A 19,917-nucleotide genomic window follows, 5' to 3' on the forward strand; every position below is an offset into this window, starting at 1 on the left:
AGAAGCCCCCCCCCCCCCCAATCCTAAAATCGACTCCCCAACCCAAAGCCTCTTCAAAACTAGAGCACCGATTACACCTGTTACATTCCAACAATCTTACCCCATTTTAACCTTGTCCGATAGGGGGAATAATTCTTCTGAATTATCTCGTTGGCCTGAGACTGGATGAAGGAAGCTCTCTCATCATGTGACACAGTATTGATCAGCATTCTAGCTCAAGAAAAAAGCAATCCTATCCCCCCTTCTCCTGTTCCTGTCATATCAAATCTAACACTGGCCCCTGTAATGATCCATCTATAGGCATGTTGATATACACGCGCCTTCCTCCGAGTGCTGATTTGTGCATGCGTGGGCACGTTTTCTCTCGTATAATGTAGAGTTTTTTGGGGTTTTTTTTCTGTCGGTGATTCTTGAACCCTGAAATGAATCTGAGGCTTTGAAACGAAATGCTCTCTTGTAAAATCTAATCAATTGTCAACACTAATGATTATTTATCATGTAACGTCTCTCATTTATATAGTCTATTCTTAATCATGACACCGGGTTTGATACTGTAAAATATGTATTCATTTGCAACAGCTAATTTCATGTCAAAACCTCTACATGTGCTATGAAACTGGTTCCTGATATAGATCTGCGAAACTTTATATTAACAGGCAGAGCTCGTACAGCTCTCATCCATTTTCACACTAATTGATTATATCGCTGCGGAATATATATATATATATATATATATATATATATATATATATATACTAGTATATGAGTTATAACAAGCATGGAGCTTCAAAGCTCCTTGTAAAAACACACGGAGCTTCATAACAGTGCACAAGATGACGATCATAAGTATAATAGACTTGTCTTGTGTCCTGTATGTAACACAGCTGCATTCTTCAAAGTTTTGGCTATTCTGATATCCAGTCGCTTTCATCTCCAAGTTGACATGAAACTTAGGACAACCATCGGTGATGGATGCCCGCGTCATTGGGGTCATAATCACGTCGTAGGCGACGTCGTCCCAGCCAGGCGCACGAGCTGAAATGCGAAATCAATGATCAAACTCGAGTCGACAGCTGATGGCCTGAAGATGAAAGCAAAGGGTCGTATGGTCATAATGACGTCATCGACTCGTCCTCAGGACATGAGGAAGGACATCTCAATTTCGTCCACCGACCTTTACCAGTCATAAACAAGTTCGGCGGAGTTAAAAAATGTCGTCCTTTCGCCTTGCTTGAAGAGACATCTCAACTGGCGAGGTCCAAGCGTTGTACGGTACACGAAAGACCCGGAAACCATGAAGATTGGTCGGATTTAGGGGTTTTGTTGCATGGTCGACGTTGACCCCGAATTAGCACTTTTTCGAAGAGACGCGTGGGGCAGATTTGAGTATCAAAGAAGCGGTCAAGCGGTTTGTTTTTGCTGCAATTGTTTTCTGTGTGCAAGATAAGCGGCAATCCGATAATCTGCCCGGAAGTCGTAAACATTGCCAACTTTTACGTCAACATGACTAAGATAGTATTGGATTGTACTCGTCTCCACGCTTACCGTGTATTTTAAAAGTTCTTTTCTTGTCCCGTTCATTTTAAAGCAACATGGGCAACGCAATGAAAATATCATGGTACGAGCTATATACTTTGGGCCTACACTGTACATGGAATAATCGATGGCACAATGAACGAATCGTCACCATAATGTTTTCAATAATCTATAAATTCACATGATATTTGTTTTAAAAAAATAATGAGCATCGAGTTTCTCATGTTTCCTGTCTTCTTTTCCATCTTAGCTGCGTCATATGAAGGTATAATGAGAAGTGCTGAAGATGAATGCCTTCAAATTTCTTGTAAGGAATATGATAGTAAGAGACTCTCTCATTTCACACAGACATTGTATCAATCAAAGCTGCTGATTTTAGTGATAGGGTCTAATTCAAACCAGCAATCTGCTGATCACCGTATATTCATGACAAAGACCCGAGCAGTGTTACCAGTTTGAGAACTCTCAGCCCCATTGTCTTACATGCTGCATGCATCCTGTGTTTTCTCTCATGATAGCATGTGTTATAGTAAGAGACCAAATTCAGCTCAATGGTGATCTAAAAAGTACCTCTGTAGAAGTTCCACTGCGCCACCATAATGTGGGTGTGTTTTAACATTACAGATGTATTTCTCCTCAGTCACAATAATCCTGTTATCAAACAACTCGGGGGGGGGGGGGGGCTCGAATATTTTTATTATTTTATTGCACTATTATTATTTTTTTCGTGGGTCAAATGGAGACTGTACTATATCGATGTCGGACAAACCTTGGTGTTATCGAATGGAAATCCTTTTTGAATGGAAAAATATGTAGGTGTTTTTGTATATAGATAACAAAAAGTCTTGAGGCTAAGCCGATAATTGGGCTGATACCATAATACAACCAAGTTCGCAGGTCATATAAAACCACATTCAATGACGAGCTTCCATGGTTGAACACCTTAGACGAATGTAACCGATAACACAGTGGCTAACCAATGGAACATGTGGGACAGTTGACCATAGAAACCTGAGCAAACATGCCTTAATTATGACACAAATATTGCTGGGTACAAATTACAATGTAAGTAAATGTAAATAAAGCATGCTTGGTCATCACCCGTCAGCTACCAGCGTTTTGCACAAACCGTTAATAATAACTGCATGCGTGTTTCGCTCCTTTAAGCCGCTATATTTGCAGTTCCCCCCGCTGACTACAAACCTGGTTAACCCGTGGCTTATTCGCCTAATTAACGTTTGACTCATGCTAATGACACCATTAAGGAACTGGCTTCATTGTTGGGATGCTTTTCTTCGAGGCATTCCCAGTTTTCAATTGTGTTATGGAAATAACCCGCTCCGCATCGCCAGTGGGTATGGCGTATACCTTAAGAAGTATGTGTGTCGGTATATAGTGCATGGTATACTCGCTTTTTATCTTGTGAAGGCTTTTAGCGCCAATTATTAGGCTTGGCCTTTGTTTGTTTCTGACGAGTTTCTGCGTATTCTTTTTTTTTTTCATTATATGACTTAATTTGTATCATATTGCATGCTCATGTCCACGTTTTGTCAGTACAGAAATAATGAAAAATACACAGTGTGAAGCTCACAAGTATATTTTGTTTACTTTTTTTTCAAATAACATTAACATTTTGATATCTCAAGTTACAATCATGTATCCTTTCATATACTATTACTATAACTATCCACAGCTAATGAACTCCTACCTTATCTAAGATTATCACCAAGCTTACTATTAAAGTTGCGATTGCATTTTTGATTAGTAAAATGTAAGTGCATCGATTATAGACGCAAATGTTAGTCCACTCAGACGTGTCTACATATAACTTCTCTTGCCCTGAAAAAGCTGGGAGGTGGAAGAGAGACTGTAGTTCTCATTCTCTCACACTCTCCCACATCTCTGGTCAAAGTTTACAAGTAGCTATAGTATTCCCAGAAGAGCTGTATTTGGCATATTGTTTATCCATGCTTTTTAATGGACTTCCCGCAGCCTGTGCAAGACGACAACGAGATCATAATTTCATGACATTTACCACTGCTAGGCTGTTGAGAAGATTGTGGCATTGCTCATGTGCGTGTGGGCGAACAACCCAGGTGGGGACCTAATCAAAATATGATTATTATGGGAAGAGAACTTGAGAGAAAATTTTGAAGTGCTGCCGAAAGAACCCGAGTTGAAGAGGGCAGGTACCTTGCCTGAGGTAACTCAATTTACCTGAGCATGCACACACAGAAATTGACCTGGGCATCCCTCTCCACTGAGCAGCTGAGGGAGTGGGAATTCGTCTGTGTGTGTATATATGTATGTATGCAGGAGTGACGTGGAATTATCGATGACTCATACCTTCGCGAGTCACACGGTTACAGCTTATAGAGGCGTAGTCTTCATCCAGTCAATATCATATTTATACATTCTGTACATACGGTATAGACAGAAACATACACCCTTACAAACACCGCAGTAAGTCTTTGAGCGAAGGATTTCTTCGCTACATCTACCGATTGAATTTGCCAAATAAAAAATTTGATTTCCTTCAGCTGAGAAGAAATTAAAATAACTTTTTTTTTTTTTTTAATACGGTATTCTATTACATCTGATGCAGATTTTTCTAAGTCTGCATCAACAACGCCAGTTTGTACCCCCCACCCCCTCCCAGGAACACAGATCATACAAATTTAGGTATATAATCTGGTTGTAGAAAAAAACAACCAAGTCCCATCAAGAAATGACAATGGACTCAATTAACATCAAGGTTGGCTGTCATCCTGGTCAAATTGTGCGATTGCATTTCAACAGTAGTGTAAACAGGCTTCGATAATGGTTGGATATACACTGACGGTTCGTCATTGCTCATCAATTTCCCATTGACCTAGGGGAAGAAGAGTAAGAATTTGTGTGTTTTGCAGTTTGATACGTGCTCCTCCACTTTGAATACGCGTCTGCACATGCTCACAGAAGACTTGGGCTAAGACTATCCGTTTGACACTCAAAGCAAAATGTTGAGCGAATGAGAGAAAAAAAAAATATTTTAGCCAGGTACTAGCATCTTCGTGATACTGTACCTTTGATATTGTTCATTTCATGCGAACATTTGGGAAGAGGTCACCATGCCAACAATATTTAGAAACCATCGCAAACAGATCTGGAGACCACTTATGTGTATTGTGAAAAACTTGGGTAAGCAAATGTAAGTCCTGATTTTATCATGCCCCGTCTAGTACTTTCCTTTGACAGTGCACACAAACGTACTGTTCAGGTAAAAAACAAAACAAAACAAAACAACGCCTGTCTTTACCCCTTGTAGCGTACAGTGATATGACATATTCCTCGTTGATATGAACATTACAGTCTGGTGTGAGAAACACATGCAACTCTTGACGTTTCACACAGCCGTCAACATTAACAATGCATTGTCATCCTTTTCATGGTCCAGGGACCAAAAGAAACATCCCTGGGCCAAGCAAAACGTTCCAACATCCGACAACAAGCCCCTTCGTTAGTCCAGGGAGGTGCGATCTCACCTCCCTGGTTAGTCTCTGGCCGAGGAAAGATCAAAACGCATTATTAACGTGCATCCGACCAGCGAAACATTTCAACATCCGACGAGCCCCTTCGTTAGTCTTTGGCCAAGGGAAGATAAAAACGCATGAGCCTCTTGGGTCAGGGGTGGGAAATGAATTACGAAGGCTTATAATAGGGAGAGAGGAGAGGAAAACTATAAACTCACTGAGATTGATACCCTGGGTACTCAAATTTAGGGATATTTATTGACTATCGCTATATCTGAAAAAGATCGAACTCTTTTTCTTCTTTTTCTTCTTCTTCCGACTCAACGGACAGCACTGAGTTATGAATAAATTTTATTTGTAAAGTTGGCCCTTCTAGAAATGCTTATATTTGTATTGAATCGACATCCAACTGACACAGAGCTCATCCGCTGCAAGGTATCCGTTCAAATCCCCTTCCGTCCGACAGCATGTAACCTGGCTTCATGCCTTACCACTGAGGCCAAAACACTCGAATGTTTTCCAACGGGGGGGGGGGGGGGGGGGGGGGAGTGGAGGGAGACGAAGAAAGAGTTTCCCTACAAAAATTTCCGATAGACTGACAAGAAACACATCTATTTCCGACAAGGAAATTTGGCATGACGAGTCGAGTTGAAGCAGAGTCGCGATCTACTTAACTACGGTAGTCGGTGCCTCTTTGCCAAACGAATAAATCTGGCACACCAATGTGCCTTTTTTGGCCCAACAAATAATAGACAAATGGCTGGAAATCTATACGCACTGTGTACACGATCGTACAAAAACAGGGCCAAGAAAACGTTGCGTAATTTGACAAAGGAATCAAAAAGCCTGCATGGCTAATTCTCTCTTATAAATACGTCTGGGTGCGGAAAATAGTCCACCTGCCGCAAGATTTTACCGACAATAATGCTTCAAGGAGAAAAAGGACCATGTCATTGTTCCCTGTCACATGTATACTCACGTTGTTCCGACTGTATTAACCCTTAAAATACTAGGCATGCCATGTAAACAGCTCAGCTCTTGTAAAATATTGAGCGATTGTTATTGCGGGCTTTACAGAGCACTAACTGTACCAAATCACGAGAAGGAAGGTAATCGGAAGGAGTTTGTAAGCTAGGTACACGTTGCCCACAGTGGGAAATCATTGCGCATGCAGAAGTCCTGTTTAGTCACTGGATTATCACCTTGGATCGACGGAAATGACTTGTCATCCAGTGGAGTTAACTTTAACTAACACGCGTGAAATGGAGATGAAATGTGTTGATCGCATCCAGCCTCTATACTAATCCCATCTGATTTTAACTAAATTACGAGAATAGTACGAGTTGGACCTGCCTATATATAATTTTAGTCTCAGTGAAATGGTACAAGTACTGTGGCGATGTGAAACGTTCATTATAGAAGAAAATTCGAGGCTAATGATAATATTGGTGGTAAATTATGATAAACGGAGACGAAGTAATAATAACTAATCATAATAATGCATAATATCCCGGTGGGGCAGGTCTCATCAATCTTTCCTAAAGCACTGTCCTTCCTGCGCGCTACAACTACAAAAGGATGTCGGTGACATAAATGGACTTGAATCATAATATACATGGGCATAGTAGTCAGGTACATCATACCTCCTTGATTGTAACAGTTATTTTCACGTGGTTCACAGAGGGTTTTCATGAGTAAAAGACATCTTCCAGCTTCCGTGGATGTATGCAACGCGCGGTGCTATAACACAGAATCTACTGAGCCCAAGTATATAGGTGCCAATTCTGTCAGTTGCACCATGAATATCTGTATTGCTTGCTCACAAATCGCCATCCCTGGATCAAATAGACTAATTTTACCCCTTCAAGATCCAGTACAGTCAGTTATCGCACAGCAGAGCTATTAGATAGTTTACCTTTGCTCTTGCTCTAACCTAACGACAAGTCGTGTTATGCCTAAAATCAGCAATGTTTTTAAGTTGTGTTGACAGATCATACTTATCTTTCCGCAAATGTTTATGCATGCTGGCAGTCGCGCGCCAAAAGGAATACATGAAACTATCTCCGTAAGAATGTCCAATCGGTGCATCACAACTTTTGACCTTCGGAATAGTCAACAGTTTTGCCCCATGGCAAGTTATAATTTCCCATTATACAAATGGGTTTGTAACACCCCGTGCTAAGAAGACTACAGGTGCTCTTGCACGTGATCCTGGTATTATCCTTATCGTGTTATTAATGTCTTTCATATATCATCGGGCGAATTTACAAGACTTCGTGAACGTGAGAGAATTATGTGATTTATATGGAATGCTCCATTATCAGAAAACCAGTGACAAGGCTCTGAATCTACTTTTGGGATCGTCCTCTGTGATGTACAAGAAAATCGTACCAAAGTGTCGTATCCATGGTAACCAAATACGATCACGAAAATTGTGATATTGACACAGAAATGACAGCGTGATGTATACATTTCTGTCACACTTCAAAAGAGCAAACATGTCAAAATGCAGGCGTGTTTAAAGGGATGGTGTAGTTTTGGTTGAGATGGGGGTTTGGAATTTGACTTTTTGCGAGAGATGGAACCACTTAGGAAATATTAAGAAGCACACCATTTTACGAGAAATTAAAGGCTTATTTGATGAAAATCGGTTTTGAAATGGCTGAGATATAAAAAAAGAGGTTTTAATAAAAGGTCACCCCTTTGTTTCGCTTTGGTTCTGCATATCTCAGCCATTTCAAAACGGATTTTCATCAAATAAACTTTTAATTCCTCTTAGAACTGGGTATGCTCTTTCATATTCTATAAGATATATTAAGTTGTTTCTAATTACCTTGCAAAAAGTTAAAAACTGAATCCCATCTCAACCCAAAGCGTACCCATCCCTTTAACCGTATACCTCGATAAAGTTTCAGCATCACGCAATTCAATACGTATACAAATATCTGGTATACATCTATAGAATCGCAGCTACATTGATAAAATATTTTTAACAGGGAGTGCGACCTTGTGTAAAGGGTGACAACACCAAACAACCTGCTCTTCGCTTCCTCATCTGAGAGTAAACATAGCGATTACTATAGCTATACTGCACACGGAACTGGACTGTCAAAAAAAATGAGAGAAAAAGGAATCCGTTTCCCGTTTCACACGTTTCTGTCAATTCAGTTAGAACCAACAAAAATTACGTCATATTTTGACGCATTTAACTGCTATGGAAGTTCCCCTTCAAACGTCTGGTTGCAGTAGGCAAGTGGGAGGCGCGCACTTGTGGGAATTTTGTAGGTAAACAGTGCACAGTGTTAAAAATAAAACAGGGGTTAAACAACAACTGATTACTTCAACATTAACGAAGGGTACAGTGTAACTGTCAACGATACAAAAGTTAATTCACTGAAATCACATCCTACTGATTATGTCGTTTCCATTGTATTTTCTCGTTCTGAGCCCATTTGCTTAACCTACGTAAGACGACAGAAGCTTATAATATCAGCAATTATATAGTGTTAGCACTTTGCAGTAATAACAGCGAACTATAGGGGTCTTGATGTCATCTTGCGAATACTGTCAGCTGCTACGTGGGAATAATTAAGTCGCTTGATTAACAACGCTCGGAAAGAGGCAGATACAATGATGCGCCTTTTAAGCTAAGCATTAAAAGCTTTTCTCCTTCATGCTCTTTCTTTCTCTGAATATTTTTTCCTTTATGTGTATACACCTGATATAAATATACCGCAGTCTCTGTTTTCGAATCGAGTTAAATCTGACGAGGATGAATCAAATCTGTTTTCAATGACGGATCAAAAGTTGGAAAGCGAGACACCCAGCTGCTTTAGATTACCTCGCAAACGCGGTTCAATGTTTCATTGACAGCTGACACCACTAATAACTGCATTTAGCCTCTATATCCCTCCTTCTGTCCCCATACCCTATCTGGCTGGCTGAAATACACTAAGTCAGTTTGACTCAAATCACAATAATCATTATAAAACGTATTTAGTTAGTCTATCAAACGTGCAACGTGATTTTTTCCCCTTCAAAGCACAGTAATATCTTGCTTGGAAATCATAAGTACTCTTCCAATGTATACTGGCGAATGAACTGCATTTTACAGAAGAATATTGGGTTCACATCTGCAAAGGATGTTAACTCCTTGCATCTACTGAAAGGGAGTATAAAAGTGACCACAAAAGGTGAGGATACAGAGATATCAATGTCGTCAAAGTCAATATCATCAGGCTTAGCTGTAGAATAACGTCTCAACAGAATGCGGATTGGCAAAGAAACCCCGCCTGTCTCTACTTATACATCTCAGTCACTAAACAGACGGAGAGGAAGACATTTAGACACTTTGACTAGGCAAACAATAGGAGATGAAAGGGAAAATACTGAAGAGCCGGAGATGTACAGGGAAGAATGCCAGTCGTTATCTTTCAAAGCGAATCAAAGACGTTCAACCAGGCGTATCGATTTGTTGGTGCTCTGTTCTATGCAGCGGTTTTACACGCAAGAAGGGATTCACCCTGACGCATTTATGCAGAGTGGGTGCTGCTCTCTCCGTTTAAAGAAAGAAAGAAAAAAAAAACACATTCTAAAACCGCTACATTCCGTGGATCGGGCGTAGCATTCTTATGCATGGTATGGCAGGAGCGACGTGAAGAGCGCCATAGAACGTCAAATGGCCTCCCACTCAGTCTAATTAACATTTAGACGTAGCGAGGCATAGGCCTACTAGTAAACGCTAAATGGCACTGGCTGTGAAATACACTGCCGCAAAACACACGCACAAAAGACTTGAACCATGTGTAGTGTTCTGAGTAAAATCAAACGAAAGAGAATTGTATTACGCAACTATAATGTCATTGCTATATCTCCCATTGTAATATCATAATTCTTGTCTCGATAAACCATAGAAGTATTTGATAATAGATGTTGGGATGCAGCCATAAAATCAGGGGTTACATACTGAATTATCCATTTGAATATGTTATATTTTGATTACGGCAATGTATACTTCGCATTCTTTCCTCATATAATATCTAATACAGCAAATCCTATGCCGTAGTGTCTACCAGTAGTGTCAATCTTCATAAGATGTAGACAAATGACATAGACCTCTACATGATACAGTCATTATAACTGCGTTCTGTACTCACCAATTCCCGTTTCAGCCATGCTAGAGATTCTCCTATCCCTTCGGGCTTTTTAGTAACAGCTCTGGTCATTCTCAAACCCTTGCCGTAGGTATCTTTCCTAGAATCCAAGGGAACGATATTTGGCACCTTACTTTCTCCAACTTGGTCCCCGAGGGATCGCGAGTGTTCCGACACGAGTACACTTCTTGTACCAGCTCCACCAACGCCACTGCCGCCGCTCCCCGTGCCAATCGATAGCCCGTTCCGATACCTCAGCTCGCTGTCGTGAATGTCATATCCAGTTTTCTGTATCCCGTTAAACTCCGATGGTTTGCTCACAGCTCCTCCGAACGCCCGATAGTCCATCGACTTTGTCGGGTCGAGTTCAAAACGGGATGAATTTTCGCTTTTACGGTGCAAAGAGTGGGGCGTAACAGGAACAGATTCCGGCATCTCCCTAGAGTCGTCTGCAGCTTTTTGCCTACGAGTACCACTACTGAAGGTGGGAAATCTGCGTTGTGGATTGTCGTCTGCGTGCGTTTGTACAGAGCGCCGCTCAGCCGTGTTGCAGTTTCCCACTGATTTGTCAACGGGCGTGTGCGCTGTACCAGCGATCGCTGAAGAAACCTCCCCTACGATGACAGTGTGAGTGCGCTCTTCATTGTCCGAGGCCGCTGGCGATAACAATGAGGTGTGCGGCTGAGTGTGTTCTCCGAGGTCGGATTTGCGAAATTTCCGAAGCGTTACGGGCCGAACAATGCGAATTCCCAAAGAGGCTGCCATGGCCCTCAAAAAAAAGTCCCGTCCCAACAGCCAGCACTCACTTACAAAATGGTCTAAGTCAACTGCCTTTTGTAAACAGTGAGGTGAATGGGTTAAGGGAAAGTGGAAGGGAAGGGAGGGGATGAAAGGGAAAGACGGATAAAGAAGCGATTATTCCACAACCTAACAAGATTAAAACACAAAACAAAACACAAACACATAATTCAAAACAAATAGATAACTTAGGAAGATTAGGTGGCCTTTTACAAGGAAATGTTTTGGAACACTGTCAGCCTCTTACTTAAGGAACATTATTTAAACATTCAAATCAAACCTTAGGCGATATTGGACGAAACACAATTCCTTGGATGTAAACAACCTGTTTACATTATACACAGGTGGTATTTTGCCTCTTATGTCATCATGACTTAAGTCGATTCTGAAATCTAAACAGTGAGTTGAGTCGAGAACGAGAAAAGACATTTGCGAGGGTACGACATTCGCCTCAACAACGTTCACTGTAACTCACTTCAACGAGGAATCCATAAACATGTTTACATAATATATGTTATCCAGGGTCGTTGTTTGAACGCATATACCCCGTGTCGTAGCAGTCCGCAAATCAAGAGGAGCATGGAAATCATTCCAGTCATTAGACAGGTAAACATCATGCAAAACTTGTGTAACAATGGTTGTTCCTATCGGATAACAGCGAGCTTTAGTTCTGCGACGCGAACGTCCAGACGACGCTATCATAATTATGCCAGAAATGGTGTTCTGCACTTGCGCGAGACAGCTGTTTCCACTGTCAACCCGGGAGGCTGCGTCGTAGATCTAAAGCTCGGTAATATCGGACCGAGACAGCTCTCACGAGATTTCCTGTATATTCAATTCAATTCGATTCGATTCGATTCAATTCAATTCATTTCAATTCAGTTCAATTCAATTCAATTCGATTCGATTCGATTCGATTCGATTCAATTCAATTCAATTCAATTCAGTTCAATTCGATTCGATTCGATTCGATTCGATTCGATTCAATTCTATTCAATTCAATTCAATTCAATTCAATTCAATTCAATTCAATTCAATTCAATTCAATTCAATTCAATTCAATTCAATTCAATGCAATTAATTCTATTCTATTCTATTCTATTCTATTCTATTCAATGCAATTCAATTCATTTTTCCACAAAACAAACAAATGATCTTGAGTACACATCGGTTGACTGGAAAGTGAAAATTAAACATAAGGGAATTCAAAGCATATCAATTATATATTAGCTTCAAACCAAACTTGTTTTGCACTATCTATGTTCTGAGAAAAAAAATGAGGCGTCTCCTAAAGAGCAGTTACTTTTATGCTGTGGACAATTCATGTAATCGACGCGAAAACATAACTTGTCTTTATTACAAAAGTAAGATATATACAGTAATTAAAAATAAGACAAAGAGAGAGAGAGAGAACAGAAACATATACATCAAAGCAGAAGTGCAGCAACATAAATCATGACAATGGCTGTATGATAATTATAAATGCAGATATTACATAATTATGGATGCCTACACACGCTGCTAATGACGAATCGAAACAAGGATGATCGAGAATGTGGCTTGGAATAGCTTGTGGTGTCAGTAGTCCAGCGGTAGTACTTATGTGTTTTTGAATTGATAGAATAGAGAATACGTTTCATTATCTGGGGATGATGATGTTTGAATTTCTCATAGATCACTTGTAGGTCAGTTTGAAACACTGGCTCAATAGGACTCAAAAAGAAGAAAAAAGAAGAAAAAAGAAGCTACATAGCAAACACTAATGAACACCAATTACACCAGGAACCAAAAAAAGGGCCCTATACATAAGTAGCCTACAATATATGAACAGTTATTATATTGAGTAGCACGTTGCAAGGTCAAGGGGAATATGGTGATAACCATTAGCAAAATTGCGATAAAATACATCATACTTCAGGTCGGCTTCTGTAGCCGTGTAGTGACGGCAGATGAGGAGGGAAAGGAGAGGGGTGAAGGAGGGGGAGGGAAGGGTGAGGGGGCGGGGAATATGGGAGGGAGAGAGGAGGGGCGAGGGAGGGGAGGTGAGAGGGTAATGACGGGGTGGCGAAAAGGGAGGGGAGAGGGAGGGACAACGGAGGGGAGGGAAGACGGTAGTAGGGAGAGGGTGGGGAGAGGGGAAGGAAGAGGGAGGGAAGAGGGTGGGGAGATGGAGGGATAAGAGAAGGGAGAGGGAATGGGGACTATTGGAGGGAGACTGGAGGGCAAGGGAGGGAAGGTGAGGGGGTAATGACGAGGTGGGGAAGTAGGGGAGAGGGAGGGACGAAGGAGGGGAGAGGGGATGGAAGAGGGGGAAGAGGGTGGGAAGAGGGAGGGTAGTAGGCTGGGACGGGGAGATGGAGGGGAGAGGGTGGGATGAGGGAGGAGAAGAAGGGAAGATGGTATGGGGAAAGGGGAAGGGAAGAGGGAGGAAAGAGGGTGGGGAGATTGTAAGGAGGGGGAGGGGAGAAGGAGGGGAGATGGTGGGAAAAGGGGAGGGAAGAGGGTGGGAGATTGAGGTGAAAGTGTGGGCGAAGGAGGGGAGAGGGGAGGGAAGGGGTGGGGAGATGGGAGTGGAGAGGATGGTTAGAGAGGGAGTGGAGGAGTGGAGAAGGAGGGTGAGGGGAGGGAAGAGGGTGGGGAAAGGGCGGGGAGAGGGAGGGGAGGAAGGGAAGAGGGTGGAGAAAGGGCGGGGAGAGGGAAGGGAGGAAGGGTAGAGGGTGGAGAAAGGGCGGGGAGAGGGAAGGGAGGAAGGGAGAGGGAGGGTATAAGAATGAGTGGAAGCGGAGAGGGCGCCAAGAGCTTGACACGAATCCCTCTTGTTTTAGTGTTCTTTTGAGGTATTTTATGTCCTTCTTTACTAAAGGAGAGGTGTCTGGGAAATCTTATTCACTGTAAGTCTTCCTTCACTTGCTGCTTTTCATTTTCGTTGTCATGATTTTGTTTTGCTCTCTCGAAATCTCCTTGAATATTGGTGTGTTTAATCCCCGCACAGTCACTTCTTCCTTCTTTTTTTTTTTTTCCAATAATACTACACGTGCCTCGCAACGTGGGTCTGGCCCTAAGGGATAACAGGACTGCCCAACAATACGTCTTTCAATAACATCGTGAATACAGCAGAAAGGAAAATAGGCTAAGTGGGAATGGTGCAGGTGTATGTGACTGTGTCTAATGTTGATGCATGTGTATTGTGTGCATGTGGGTTGTATGTATGGGAGACATGTACGCCAGTGTTTGCATGTGCTGGCAGCGGTATCCCAATATACGAGAGTAGGAGGCGTTGCTTTCAAATATATTTTACCCACCACGTCACGCTGCGTTTTCGCCAAAACTGAAAACAACAGCAAACAAACAACAAACAAACAAACAAACAAACAACAACAACAACAACAACAACAACAACAACAACAACAACAACAACAACAACAACATCTACAACAACCCGGAATATATGGACATTTTTTAATCCAATATAGAAAATGCACATTTTCTCTTCTCTCTGTGTGCCGTCAATCTAAATGCCGTTGAAAAAAAAAAAACATCATCTACATTTCAATTTTATTATAAATCTTTAGGGTTTCGAATGTTTACTTGTTTATTTGGGGTAAAATCTTTCTTTAAACAGTGGATAAGCGGAAGCGGCGTTCTCTTTGTTTTTGGTGTTTTTGCTAGTGCCGGAATTTTCCAATTTTCCGTTTCCATTCAAAAGCACTGGACGATTATGCCTCTTCGATATTCCACGCTCAATGATGTGTGATATAAAGGGGAATCTATCTTCGCTCAACCGTCACGTTATCTCTGTAATCTCCATTCAAGATGGCGGGTGTCAGAGGCGAAAACAGGGTATTACACAAAATACTGACAAACTGTTATTTTATCGATGGCATTGCCTGTCCCTTGCAGTTGACTTAGATCTACACATACATCCAGTCATATACAATTTATCAACTTATATAATTAATCTATGATTTCAATTTATCCTGTTTATTATGATGGTAAATGGGCCACGCTTCAGACTGTTTTGATCCACCGTGTATATCATGTGGTCTCATAAAAATGGAAAATTGGGAGAATAGTATACATCACGATACACTTTGTTATGATATAATGCGATCTAAACTTATGTATTACCAAATGAAAACAAATGGACACATCAGCCCACGTCACAGGCAGTCACGCACTCATCTTTACTTACGCACTCACGATCCATTCCCAATATACAGTATGCCCCCCCCCCAAAAAATACAATCGGATTTTCGCATTGATAACATCCAATATGATCAATCTGTCCAAATGCTACTTCATGGTCTTAAAATATAACATCTTAGCTCTATTTTGCAGAAAATCCCATTCAATTTGATTAAGCGGTTGTAGAGAAATGTGGATTATTGTAAAGCATGTTATGAGTCTGATTCTTCCAAGTTTAGCACTTGGATGCTCTAGGAACTGCATAATCAATGTGTAAACTCAACAGACAGAATTTGGAGGGAAGAGATTCCTGACATGCTCTACAAAATTCCTCATTTCTCTTTGACCACTGAAGCAAATCGAACGGGGTTTCCTGTATTGTGGGCAATGAGTTCTAGTTTCATACCCTGAAATTGTATTTTGATTGATTCACTATTTTAAAAGTTATTATTGCGGAGGGTCCTGTTGTATTTTTTTTTTTTTTGGGGGGGGGGGGAGATAAGGCAGTTTTCAGTAGAATTTTTCTTAGTTCATGAGATGGAAAGGGCTTAACCAATGGAAACGTCTCAGACATAGAATGCTCATAAACTGCCATTCTGAGGTGACAAAAATACTAACCAGGATACAGGTTTAAATCTGTCACGTTCAAAATTTCCTTCCTCACCCTGCCCCCGCCACCATCCCGAAACTAAATTTACGATTGTCCCTTTTCTATTTTCATAACTCATCTTCTCCCGTATAAAATGGAGTTTCATCCATGCCCTTCTCATGAGTATGTCTGAAGGCTTTGGCAACATCGACTGAGTCACAGAATGGGCGGTTATGCCTCCACGGTCACTTCGTGGACATATCCCTTGAGCGTCCTGCGTGGCTGACCGGTCTATGACTCAGGCAGACACATTGCTTATCATGCCCCGATAGAGTTGGGGCGGGATGATGACGACGGGAGGCCGAAATAAGCCGTCGGGGGGCATATTAATAGAGGGGACGAGAAGGCTTCGTGGCGTTCTCTGGGGCATGGGTATTGGGGAGTGGGGTGGGGAGGGATGGGGAAGTACGGGGTATGGGGGTATGGGCTAAATGATCGTGAATCAATTGACTGAGATATTCATATCCTGATGTGCAAACCCCTGTAGACAAAATTGCTTCCCGATGAAAGGTCCTGTAGTTAATCGTTCTTAGACACCTTACCAACAAGAACGTTTCGTAATTTACATTTTTAAAAAAATCTTATTTTACTGTTGGGAGCGTTTTCATTTTTTAAATTCTTTTGTTAGATCCGATGTCATGATTACCGTCATCACTGCTGTTATCGTACTTCTTCATCTTATTGGTAATCTTTGATTTTTTTTTTTCTTATTGTACCTACTTGACCTATCGGTAAACCCATCATCAATTTCAAGGTTTGAAGCCGCCTCATCTCATTTCACTTAACTGAAATATAGCTCACCAAAATCATATCTATCCATGTTCCTTAAAAAAAAAAACAAAAAAAAAACAAACAAACAACAAACAGCAACAACAACAACAAAACAACAACAACAACAACAACAACAACAACTTTAATCAGTATGTCAGTTGAGGAAAATACAGGTGTATGCCTGTAAAACACAAACAAAACAACAAGAAGAAACTAAACATTGACGTGCACGTCTTGTACTGTAATCTGAGCGTTGGTCGTTAATAGTCCGGTCACATATACTGGGGGCGCTTTACATAATGCATATCAACATCACATTGACCCGACACACAAGATTGTATATGGGTAACCGGAGTTCGATATTTTGCAAGCATATGACACTGTCATAGCGACAAGTGCGCATAACCCCTCTTTAATTTCTGATAAGGTATGTTGTTATTATCATTTACTATCATAATGATAGTAATTTAGCTCATACCACATTGTGTATAATGATTATGTCACTATGTGCTCATCAATTCACTTGTTGCTGTTTTTTTTTAGTACATATTCATATCTGTCTCTTTCTTTCTGTACTCGTTTATTTGCTTATTTCTTTATACTAGGAGTCATTATTTTAATCGATGATAAAAATGTTCTCATACTATCGAAAATTATAAGACACAAGTCTGTCTAGGAATGCCGGATATATGCATATTTATATATTATATATATTGTAAATGCAAATGCCATATTATATTGCATACTTTTGTCGGGAATGAAATATAATGAAATGAAATGAAATATAATGCTGGAAGGGGATGGGTCGGAATTGACAACCGGTATTTATTGAATTGGACGGTGTTGAACGTTTGATATTGATTAATCAATTAAATCAATATTAATTTTTACAAAAATGCTCGACAGATATCAATATAATAATGCATAGAAACTGGATTCAAAGTTTAAAAGTTATAGGTCGCTAGGTAGGCGAATTGAATAGCTCTCTTTTTATGCGATTCAGTTCATTTTTTCGTTCTTCGACAAAACACAACATACATTTCACACTTTTTGGTGACAAAAGAAGAATGTAATCGGCACATACAGATGAAAGAAAAAGCGTGTACAACGATGATGAGAAATAATACATAATTGCTATAACGAAGCACTATAATGACAAAATAAATATATAGGAGAACAGTTATATACTGAACATAAAATGGAGGGACCAACTATTAAGACAATGTTTGTAATATATGGGTCCCTCAATTCATTTCAATTCTATGAAGATCACACAACCTAACAAAAATTTAAAGTTCACAAAACAAAGCTCGTTGCTCGGTACAAACGAAAAAAAAAAAAAAAAAGAATCCAAGAATTCAATATAATTTGTAGAACACCATATCCATCCTCCCAAAATCTGCGTACTCTTGATGAGATATAAGGCTTCCTATGACAGCTCAAAAGTTGTGAGCGTGTTTATAAGTTGTTAATTGCTCTTTAAGAAACATGGATTTGTGGCTTCTTGTTCTTTTTTGCTTTTGTTTGGCTAAAAAAAATACTTGATTTTTATTCGCTTATTTCTGAATGTTTATAGATAACTTTGTACATCTTTTTTTCTTAAAGTAGGTCCTATTGGTAAAAATGAATTCGTTTCACGCACAATGTCAGGTCTGTCACATTTATTAACGAACAATTTACAACATCTCTCGTGACGACTAATGGAACAATTCAATTTTCTTTTAATGTTTACAAGCTGATAAGAAAAATGATGTTTAAAAAAAAATCATAACTTTGACTGAACAAAACTCAACAACTACTTCTCAGATGTAGATCATGTAGATAAGATTAAATGCAGGAATTATATGTAAAAACCTTATATGGGCCTATAATTTTAATATACGTGTTATATGTATAGGTATATATACATAATTAGAGAGAGAGATTGTATATGATATATATATATATATATATATATATATATATATATATATACATATGTATACATATATATATATCATAATACATATACATATACATATATACATATATATATAATATATATATATATATATATATATATATATATATATATATATATATATATTATTTATACATATATATGTATATATATATATATATATATACAAATATATATATATATATCACATATATTTCATTACACGCTAACAACTCTGAGAAATCTATACGAGTGGAGCTGGAAAAAAAATCTACGCTAGCAGGGAAGATAGACGATTTGGTTCTTACAGGAGCTGACCCTGTATAAATATGGCACGGTTGTCATCTACTCACACCAATCTATCTCGGTCCATATATGTTATAGAGGTCACAATCGAGGTGAACATCGAGTTCATGTCCTTCGATATCAACCACCATCCCCACTACGTATTCCTCGAGTAGCGGTATCACTTCCACTCCGGAAACCTCTGCCCGTATAAATATTCACCTTTCGGATATCCTCAGTGCCCGTGGCTTCTCACGGGTTCCCATGGATGGTTGGATGCCTCTTCATTTCATGTGGAAGGCTGCATTCAGCTTTTCTCTAAAAACGCATTAGCCTCTATATTGACAAACCACATGCACTTACACAAGAGCGAATTACTCACCTCCTTACATGGTTTATGCTTTCTCTACACTTGATATAACCAGGTATCACTGACGTAGTAAACATTACGGTCGCTGCATTTGAGCAGCCTTTCACAAAAACGCAGCATGCGACGAATTTCCTTATAGACTCATCTTGCGCATCCACACAGTCGATTTATTTCTCCTTCGTCAATTTATTCTACCTCCCCAATAACGCAGTGCTGCGTGTATACAGGGCCTATAATACTCCTGCGATGGTGGCCTCACGAAATATGTCTAGAGGAGAAAAGACGGTCACGGGCCCACAGCGTCGCCACTCGCTTCGTTTATCGGACCAAGACGTCCTACAGACGATGAACTTCAAATAATAATAGATTTCATAAAGGCGCCAAAACCCTTGGGCCTAACAGCTGCCTCCTGTCCGCTCTGGCAAAGCCAATTCGATTCATCGTGGATGAGAGCTAATTAACATCGCGCGCGCGTGTGCTGCTATAGCCAACATGATGTCCAAAAAACTGAAAACCCCGCTGATGCTGTGACGTACCAGCTTAAATTCGATGTTGTGTCTGTTGGATGATAGTAGAGCGCTACTCCTAGATGTTATGGTCATTCTGAGAGGGCACTTGATGTAATATGGATTGTTATTTCGCCAGATAACTTATGGCACGAAGGAATCATTTCTATGTGTACAAGGTTGCTGGTTTTTTTTTTCAAAAGCCAGTTTTGA

General features: G+C 40.2%; 1 protein-coding gene across 1 annotated transcript in view; it reads right to left on the reverse strand.

Annotated features, from left to right (window-relative positions):
- The window catches only part of LOC140239884 (uncharacterized), a 64,933-nt gene extending 54,264 nt beyond the window's left edge, over positions 1 to 10,669 (reverse strand). Inside the window, exon 1 of the mRNA XM_072319700.1 lies at positions 10,205 to 10,669. Coding sequence (XP_072175801.1) covers positions 10,205 to 10,636 — 432 coding nt within the window. The 5' untranslated portion in view covers positions 10,637 to 10,669. The remainder of the gene's footprint in view (positions 1 to 10,204) is intronic.
- Between the last annotated feature and the right edge of the window lie 9,248 nt (positions 10,670 to 19,917).

The sequence above is a fragment of the Diadema setosum genome, chromosome 16 (genome assembly GCF_964275005.1).
Source record: "Diadema setosum chromosome 16, eeDiaSeto1, whole genome shotgun sequence".
Classification (NCBI taxonomy): domain Eukaryota; kingdom Metazoa; phylum Echinodermata; class Echinoidea; order Diadematoida; family Diadematidae; genus Diadema; species Diadema setosum.